Source organism: Babylonia areolata, chromosome 34 (assembly GCF_041734735.1).
Source record: "Babylonia areolata isolate BAREFJ2019XMU chromosome 34, ASM4173473v1, whole genome shotgun sequence".
Lineage (NCBI taxonomy): Eukaryota > Metazoa > Mollusca > Gastropoda > Neogastropoda > Buccinidae > Babylonia > Babylonia areolata.
Window position 1 is genome coordinate 15,077,389 of NC_134909.1, and position 10,000 is coordinate 15,087,388.

General features: G+C 40.6%; 1 protein-coding gene across 1 annotated transcript in view; it reads right to left on the bottom strand.

The window, feature by feature from the left end:
* Positions 1 to 10,000, bottom strand: part of LOC143277385 (uncharacterized) — a 140,427-nt gene that overhangs the window by 127,377 nt on the left and 3,050 nt on the right. Inside the window, exons 3-6 of the mRNA XM_076582167.1 lie at positions 8,012 to 8,096; positions 6,051 to 6,151; positions 4,611 to 4,832; positions 3,163 to 3,261 (exon numbers count right to left, since the gene is read on the bottom strand). Of these exons, the coding sequence (XP_076438282.1) occupies positions 3,163 to 3,261; positions 4,611 to 4,832; positions 6,051 to 6,151; positions 8,012 to 8,096 (507 nt within the window). The remainder of the gene's footprint in view (positions 1 to 3,162; positions 3,262 to 4,610; positions 4,833 to 6,050; positions 6,152 to 8,011; positions 8,097 to 10,000) is intronic.

Below are 10,000 nucleotides of genomic sequence, written 5' to 3' on the forward strand. Positions count from 1 at the left end.
CACACACACACACACACACACAGCAGTGTTCCCAAAAACGTACATATGTGCGTAAATGACGCACAGATTTACAACTTTGACGCACAAAATTTTTACCCTGTGCGTCAATGTGACGCACACTTTTTCCTGAAACTAACAAACATCTTACGGCTTCCAGGAAAACCGCGAAGCACGCATCGTGGGCCTAAGCTTAGGCTAGTGCATAGCAGACGAAGCTGAGTTGGCCAAAAACGTGTTAGAGTAACTTCCCTTGCCGATGCAGGCAAACGCTGTTGTGTGTTCATTAGTAGTGAGTATGGTTATGTGCTCATTATAAGTAGTTGACTGTGTTTTCATTGTATTCAAGCATTTCGAATGTCCTTGTTTGGAGAAGGTGTGGGTTTCTTTTCATTTTCATTGTACAATTGTCTTCATTGATTTTTTGTATGTTTTCCTGTTGACCCTCAGAAATGTGACAATGACCCTCAAAAATTCCAGTCAAAGGGTCACAGTGACCTTCAAAAAATCAGGCCCATTGGGAACACTGACACAGCATAAAGCAGGAGGTTCTTTTTTTCAGTATCAGAGACTGTGCTTGTTCTTGTCACAAACACATATTGTTTCTGTTGTTTATCATTTACTTCTTGATTTATCACCAAAATCGCATGATTTCTTTACTTTAATATGAAATTTCAAAAATATACAGAAATGTGAACATGCTGCATAAAAGTAGACTGTAGCAAGCACAAAACAGACGAGGGAGGGAGGGGTGGGGGGCACCAAAAAACTTTTTTAAAAATCAGGTACAGACAGACAAAACTGCATCATTTTTTGTAGCACAGGCGCAGACCCTTTATCAAGAATTTATTAACCCTTACATCACCAGCTATGTTCAAGCTGCTAACATCTGCTAGCCGGCAAAGCCAGCTGCACAGTACAGCTGAAAACCGGCTGTACAGCAGAGCAGCCAGTGGGAATGTGGGATACTCATTTTTTTTCACTGCCATGTGGCACAAACTGTTCTCCACTGTCACTGTCAGCAGCAAAATCATTTTCTGCCAAATGTCTTTTAATTAGACTTGCAGTTTGCTGTCCCGTATAGCGTGGTCTAAAGTGAGACTGCTAGTACCAATCTGAAGAACTCACCATCATCCAAACTCAATCTAAAAACAGCCGCTGAAAAATCGCTCCAAACCGCACAAGAGGTGGTTCAATAATGAGAAGGATGTTTGTAGTACATGTGGCAGGAAGTTATGACTTCTTCTTCTTCTTCTTCTTCTGCGTTCTTCGTATGCACACGAGTGGGCTTTTACGTGTATGACCGTTTTTACCCCACCATGTAGGCAGCCATACTCCGTTTTCGGGGGTGTGCATGCTGGGTATGTTGTTGTTTCCATAACCCACCGAACACTGACATGGATTACAGGATCTTTAACGTGCGTATTTGATCTTCTGCTTGCATATACACACGAAGGGGGTTCAGGCACTAGCAGGTCTGCACATATGTTGACCTGGGAGATCGTAAAAATCTCCACCCTTTACCCACCAGGCGCCGTCACCATGATTCGAACCCGGGACCCTCAGATTGAAAGTCCAACGCTTTAACCACTCGGCTATTGCGCCCGTCGGAAGTTATGACTAAGTTTGGTGTTATTTTTTTAAGAGTACCACAAGTTTGTAACCCTAATGCTCAAGTCACCACTCGGGAACAGCAGCATTCTCCCTGCATGTCGCTGTGCGGCGACCATGGTGTTCTCGCTGCAAGTCGCTGAGCGGCTACTGCAGCAACCGAAGGGTTAAGAAAGTCATACAAAAGTTCAGCAAGGCTGCACGATTTTACTGAGTAAAAGTGTGGGTGCACTGAATGCACCCCACGGTGCACAGGAAGGATGAATTGCTACATAAGGACAGCAGTATTTGTTGGGTCTTCTGGACAACTAGAAATCCCACTCACACCACTTTCAGATGCAAACAGGAATCAAAGAGTGTAGACTGTTCCATACAAGCTACGCCATATCTGCTAAAAAAAAACAACTATTATTAAAAAGAGAGAGAAAGAGAGAGAGAGGGAGACCCAAAAAAAGAGACACCTGATCTATGAACAGATCCAAAATGCTAAGAACCTACTACATGCTACAGGAATGAAAGGTATGAGAACAAAAACAACACAAAATATAAAAATAAGAAAGAAAACAAAAGAAAGAAAAAGGGAAATATAATGACTCAGTATGAATTAATGAAATAAAAATGATAATAAATTTCAAATTTGAAAAAAATAACAGAATTTAAATAAAATACACCAATAAGTAAATAAAAAACAAATAAAATGGAATGAAATAAAGTAGTTAAAAAAAGGCAAATAATCCTTATTAAGAAAAAAAATTCTAATTAAAATTTTCAGCAAAGGTGTATGACATGAAAAAAATCACTGTGCTCTTGCTTCCCTGCCAATGAGTTGGACTTTAGAAAAGATGCAAAAACAAACAGATGAATGAGAGATAAAACTAACTTAAAAAAAACAAAAACAAGAGAGGCAAGGCCTTCAAGACTCACTTGTGACTGAGAGTAAAACACACAAGCTTTTTATGTATTGAGTATAATTTCAAAATGTAATGTTTTAGATGAGAAAGATCAGTTTAAAGCAAATTAAGTCCCCTAGCATTAATTACAGAGTAATTTCCCTTTTTTACTATCTGCACCAAAACGTTTGCAAAATAAATAAAACTTCCATGCTTAGCAAAAGAAGTTCCTGTTGGAACAAAAAATGATAATAATGACTGCTCTTGTTGTTGGGTCAGAATATCAGATCAAAGTGCCAAGTTTAGAGAATACAAAAAATATAAATATAACAGTAAATGCAGTTTGCATATAATTAGGCTTCATTATTTATTTTTTTGTGCCCATCCCCAAGGTGCAATATTGTTTTAAACAAGATGACTGGAAAGAACTGAATTTTTCCTATTTTTATGCCTAATTTGGTGTCAACTGACAAAGTATTTGCAGAGAAAATGTCAATGTTAAAGTTTACCACGGACACACAGACACACACACACACACACACACACAGACAACCGAACACCGGGTTAAAACATAGACTCACTTTGTTTACACAAGTGAGTCAAAAACACAACTAACTACTGTATTCATCACAATCTGCACAACCCAGGGGCCATTTACACTCACCTGAACAGTCTCTCTCATCCGAGTTATCACCACAGTTGTTGTCACCGTTGCATACATTGGAGCTTCCGACACACTGCCCATTGTCACAGCGAAACGTGTCTGAAACATGGACAGTGAAGTGAAGTCTGTATGTGCACAATCTGTGTGTGTGTGTGTGTGTGTGTGTGTGTGTGTGTGTCTCTGTGTGTCTGTGTGCATGTGTGCGTGCATGCGTGCGGTGTGCATGTTGAGTATGTAGACAAGTATGGTTATATCATATGCTCTGTGTGTGTGTGTGTGTGTGTGTGTGTGTGTGTGTGTGTGTGTGTGTGTGTGTGTGTGTGTGTGTGTGGTGTGTGTATGTTAAGTATGCAGGCAAGCATGGCTACATTAAACGTCCTGTACTTGTGTGTGTGTCTGTGTGTGTGTGTGTGTGTGTGTGTGTGTGTGTGTGTGTGTCTGTGTGTGTGTCTGTCTGTCTGTAGGTATGTGTTTGTGTGTGTGTGTGTGTGCGCATGTGTGCGTGTGCGCGTGTGTGCGTGCGTATGTGAGATGCACATGTTCTGTGCATGCCTGCACCAATGTGCGCATATACATATATATGTGTGTGTGTGTGTGTGTGTGTGTGTGTGTGTGTGTGTGTGTGCGTGTGTGAACATGTGTCCATGTAATAAAGTGCATCTCTATTCATTAACACATGCTGAACCATATTCAACACGTGTGAGAATGTAGATGCACCCAAGCAGTATATCAGCATGTGCTTGTGGAAAAAAAAACCCGTCTTGTCCCATTTTCTGAATTTCCTCGTTCGCATTTATACATGGAACCATACAAGAATCTGCAAGTATAAACATGTGCAGACATGCACACACATATAATCACATGTTCACACCACACACATACTCTCCAAGAAGCCATGCCCTGTGTCTATGTAAATCTCAGCCTCACAGAAATACAACAGAATTCTGTTTGGTGGCAAATTCACAGAAGAAAAAAAAATCACAGTTCTCAAGAACACAAGTAACTGCTGGGAATACTGAAGATGTGACAGATTTTTTTTTTCCTGACAATCTGTTCCACATCTCAATAATATTCTTAGTGGGGTTATCAGATTTCAATCCATCCTATCCATAACCAGTTTTGCACACTACTATGTAAGAAGTATTTGACTGTGAAAAGTAAACATGTTAGAAACATGTAGACACAAAGAGAGAGTATCACAATAATTCCTGATAAATCTTTGAACAAGAAATAAAGACATGAAAAAAAAAAAAAAAACCCGATGATTCTGCAATAATCTGGTTCACACTCTAGCTGGGATCTACCTTAAATCACAGTTATCTCAAAGCGATTAGAATTGGAACAGTGTACAGAAAAAATAAGAAGAACTGTGTTAAAACAACCCACTCACACCCTCCCCTCCCCAACCCCTAAACACACCCCTCCTTCCCCTGAATCACCACACTCACTGTCAGGACAAGGGGTCGCCTGGCACATGAAGGGCAGGTCAAGGTCACAGTTGCCCAGGTGCCAGGTCCAGGTCGACCCAGAGCCACGCATCAGGTAGCTGCAGTCGCCGGCGCTGACATCCGGCTGAAAGGGGCCCCACACCCCGACGTCTGCCACTGTGGAGCGGCCATCGCTCCATAACCCCTGGGTCAGGTCAGAGGTCAGTCCTCGTCGGTGGTACCCTGGTGAGAGTCCAGAGTCCGTGTCACACAGAAAATATGGGTGTACGGCTGTGTGCAGTGTGTACACTTGCTTAAGGGAATGTGACTGAGCTTGATACAAAATGTTTTTGCAGATATTTGCTGTTACCACATGTATACATGAAGACTTTGTTGGTGTTAATCTGACAAGTGGATACACTTACAGAAGAATATATTCCAAGTGACAGAAAATTGATGTACAGAAATATGTTATGTATAATTTAAACTATAATCATCATCATAAATATTAATAATTATACTAATAAAAATAATAATAATAATACAAGTATTTAAATAGTGCTGAATCTTGTGCAGAAACAAATCAACGAGCTTTCACACCTTGTCATTCACATACACGCATGACTGATTCAAAGGGATGAGAAGCAAAACTTATAAATTCTAATGCATGTGAATAGAAAACTAAAAAGAGAGCATCCTCGGATATGATAGTAATGATGTGAATCTACCTGACAAATATTTTAGAGATATCTGCTATTACCATGAAGCTCTCATCAGTGATAACCTGCATGTTGTGAGAACACAGCGATGTGTGCAAATGGTGAGAGTACAGAATCCAAACGACACAGAAAATGAACGAACAGCAATGTGCTGTGTATACACACTTGCGTATGATAATGTGAATGTACTGAACAACAAATATCATATAGACAGTTGCCATGACCACATATGAAGGCGATTACACATACACATTTATATAAATATAAATGTGCAGAAGCACACATACAAGTGCATACACATCTATAAATCATAGATATGTGTATTGCAGATAATGTGCACACCACATCCACACACTGTTGAGCATACACAGAAAAAGTATATTTTTTACCTGAACCTTTGTAATGTAGTAATACAAACCAATGTGAAAAATGTTCCTATTAAAAATCATTAAAACAAAGATGTTAAGATAATGAAATGCAACATAAAAACACACATTAAGAAACACACACACACACACACACACACACACACACAAACAAAACCACACATGTGAAAGTGGGGGTCAACAAAATCCATACAGGTTTACAACTGTCTTTACCTTCCTTAATATCTAATTAAGGATTTCAATTCAAAATATCTAATTGAGGATTTCGATTTAAACACACACACATACAAAAAAACCAAAAACTACCAATATATGTCAGATAAACACAGACCCACAACTCTGTAGCACACACTCACCTATCCATAACCGGGTCAAGGATGGGTCAGTGGCAGTTGCTATGGCACCAACCTCCTCTGTCAGTTTAAACCCAGATGGTTCCACTAACTCTCCTCCATATCTGCAGCAATTAAATAGACTGATAACTATATCTTAACACAACTGACACATTGATAAAAAAAAAAAATTTTTAATTCAAATTTTGTATGAAAGACTGCACTAATCATCAATCTGTTACTGATTATTGTACCGTTGCATAAGACTGCACTGTTGTTTTTCAACACAAAAATGTTGGTTACAATGAAATATTGGTGGGCAACAATGAATTTGCATCCTCCTTTTGTCAGTTTCTTACAACTTTTCAACTTTTTAAATTCCTTTCTTGTTGCTGGGTGTGCAGTATCCTACTATGTCTATATGTGTATATAACAGGAAAGATATGCAGGTAGGCTGGTGGACAGAAAGGTCAGGTTGTTAGTGCAAATTTCAATGATTATTGTCAAATTGTTTCTGTCTTTATTATCACAGGGATGTGAATGGTTGTTTCTCACTGAAAATATTTTCAATCATTTTTTGATCACATCTGCTGAGTTACACTTAGTATGCAACCTCCTTTATATATATATATATATATATATATGTGTGTGTGTGTGTGTGTGTGTGTGTGTGTGTGTGTGTGTGTGTGTGTGTTCTTGCAATGCCTAAAACATATTTCAATTGCCCCTTGTGTTGTTTGCATTCACCATGCATTGATTATACACATGAGGATACTGGGAGATTAATATAATCAACATGCTTATATTCCTTTGCGATTTTTTTTTAAATTTTAATTAATGAGACTGAACAAGGAATACTCTCCTGGATTTTTCTTTGCATTGATTGATAACTGATTCAAATTGCAGATAGATCTAAATCTGATGAACACCTTAGATCAGTGCACAAATCAAAACTTAAAACCACTGACTTCACGGGGGTTGTGGGAGGTAAATCATTAAATAAGCTACACCACCAACGTTTAATAGTGAAAATTCAGCATTGAAAGACCATATGAATTATTTTCCTGGTTCGAATAGAGCCGACAACCTCGGGACTTGTCAGAGCAGACCTTGTTTACATCAGTGGATCTACAATATCGATGATAAAATAAAACCATCATGGGTAAACACAGCAACTTTTAAATTGTAGTTTTTACAAAAGGTTGGTGTTTGATAAATGCTTATCCACTCGGGTACATGGTACCCATCCACCACATCAAATCGATTCTATCTCTTATCTATCTACCTTTGACGTACACCTCCGACAGACTGATACTTTACACGTACCTGTATCCACTCCATTTTGAAAAGCAGTAAGCATTTTCTGTCTCTTTATCAAAAAGAGTGGTGATTTGTATGCGATGCTAGAAAGAAAGTATAGATTTCCGTTGAATACGTTTTGTTGTTGTTCAGTCAGGAAAGAGGTCGACTTGCACTGATCCAAACACGCTTTGACATAAACTCTCTTGGTTTCAGTAAAAAGTTAAAAAGCAAAATATTGTGAAACCAAAGCATCCTTGATTTGACAACACTAAAGAGATGTAACTCTCTCCATTTACAAGGTCCACTACTTAAGTAAATGCTCAAAATAGCAAAGAAAATATAATAAACGTGATCATGTACATAATTATGTTTGGTAACTTCTTTTATGATATTAATGCTCTCTCTCTCTCTCTCTCTCTCTCTCTCTCTCTCTCTCTCCCCCTCTCTCTCTCTCTCTCTCTCTCTCCGTCTCTATCTCCTTCTATCTCTCGCATACCACACAAGTACCGTAACGACCCATGTTCATTCAGATTGATCGTTTTGCATGGTCTGTTGTAAAGCAGTTAGCTATTCATCTCTACAAAGCATTTAAAAGATGATGTGCGTTTGTAACATAAGTATCTTCATACGTTTCTGTCACGTTCATATGCATCCCCTTCTAAGGTATCACAGATCGAGCTGACCTTTGACACACTCGGGAAGCCTCCTCCCACGTGACCTGAGCTTCTGGTATCGCCAGGTAACACTTTGCGAAGCGGAGACTCCAGTCTGCAAAACGGGAACCGGTTCGTCAGTACAGATATCCGTTTGAGTTACGAGAGCGTGTACGCGCGTACATAGTCTTCAATTACGCGCGCACGTTCACCCGGCCGGCACTCATAGACACATTCATGCTCGCATTTATGCATGCAGAGACTGACATGGGCCAGGCCAATGCACGCGCATTCTCAATATTCATATATTCACAGATGCAGGCATGCTTACGCACACATTCACGTACGAACGTACGCGTGCGCGCGCGCGCGCTCACACACACACACACACACACACACACACCGTCACACACACACACACACACACACACACACACACACACACACACACACACACACACACACACCGTCACACACACACACCGTCACACACACACACACACACACACACACACACACACACACACACACACACACACACCATGACACATCGCCACCACTAACCACTACCACAATAATAACAACAACAACAACAACAAGAATTTTTGTCCCTCCCCTTATCGTAAACTTTTGGTAGGAAACTAAAACACTTCTCTCTTTTTTTCTTTTCTTTTTTTTTTCATAACTGGTCTCAACTTTCACTATGTTTGCAATGCATATATATATATATATATATATGTGTGTGTGTGTGTGTGTGTGTGTGTGTGTGTGTGTGTGTGTGTGTGTGTGTGTAGTCAGGCAGGGAGGCTGCACTAACTGAATCGAACAGATGGACATACAAAATTAATTATCAATCGGGATGACCATCATCATAAAAGCGATAAACAGACATCTGCCATTGTTCCAGTCTTGATGTCATGTCATGTACTGTCAGGAAGACAGACACGCTGTAGCAGGACTATTGAACAGTTTTGTGGAAGCCCCTTCCTATCTCTGTGGCTGCCTTCACCTCTACACTCCATCTCGCTCACTATGATCAGCTTCGGATCCACTCCACTTACGCATACCCAGATTCAAGCTCTCGACTGTTGGCCGCCGTTCTTTCTCTGTCTCTGGACCTTGCAATTGGAATGAACTTCCTTTTTCGCTTCGTCAAGTCTCCACACTCAGCTCTTTCAAGTCTGGCCTTAAAACCCACCTCTTCCCAAAATAGCCTCCCTTCCCTGCCTCTTCCTTGTCTTTAGTTTCTCCAGTTTTAGAGTTATGCGTGCGTGAGAATGACTGGTGCGAAAGCGCTTAGATTTGTCTATGCACAAGATTCAGCGCTATATAAGTACCATTATTATTATTATATAGTTTCCACGACAGACACAGGACTGCTGCCCCTTGGGAACTCCCGTCTGCCTCTTTGTTCGTTTCTCGGAAGGAAGAAAACCACTAACCACTGGCATGTGAAGGCAATTTAACTCTTTCCATACGAACGGCGAAGGAGACGACGTTAACAGCGTTTCACCCCAATTACCATCATCAAAATATTGCAAGCGGAAGGCTCTTATACTGAAGACGTGAATGTTGACAAAGAATACCACAATTCTGACAACGGAAGCTAAAGGTTGGGTCATTGAGACACCCACTGGACATCCGAGGGGTCTGTGTAGAGGACAAGAGAGGACTGGCCGTACTGAGTGAGTTAAAAAGGACAAGACGCGACAGCTGTGACTGACAGGAGACAAAGCTATAACGACACACGGTATTTATCGTTCATAACAAAGAGGCGCCGTGTATGCAGGCACTGAGAACCTCAGTGTTAGGCTGGGCGTTGGACATCGGATCTAGAGTTCACCACAGATCAGGCAGGGTTCATGGCTGTGTTTCAGCATGGTGTTGTGTCCTTGGGAAAGACACTTTTGAAGTCCGGGCGCAATAGCCGAGTGGTTAAAGCGTTGGACTTTCAATCTGAGGGTCCCGGGTTCGAATCTGAGTGACGGCGCCTGGTGGGTAAAGGTTGGAGATTTTTCC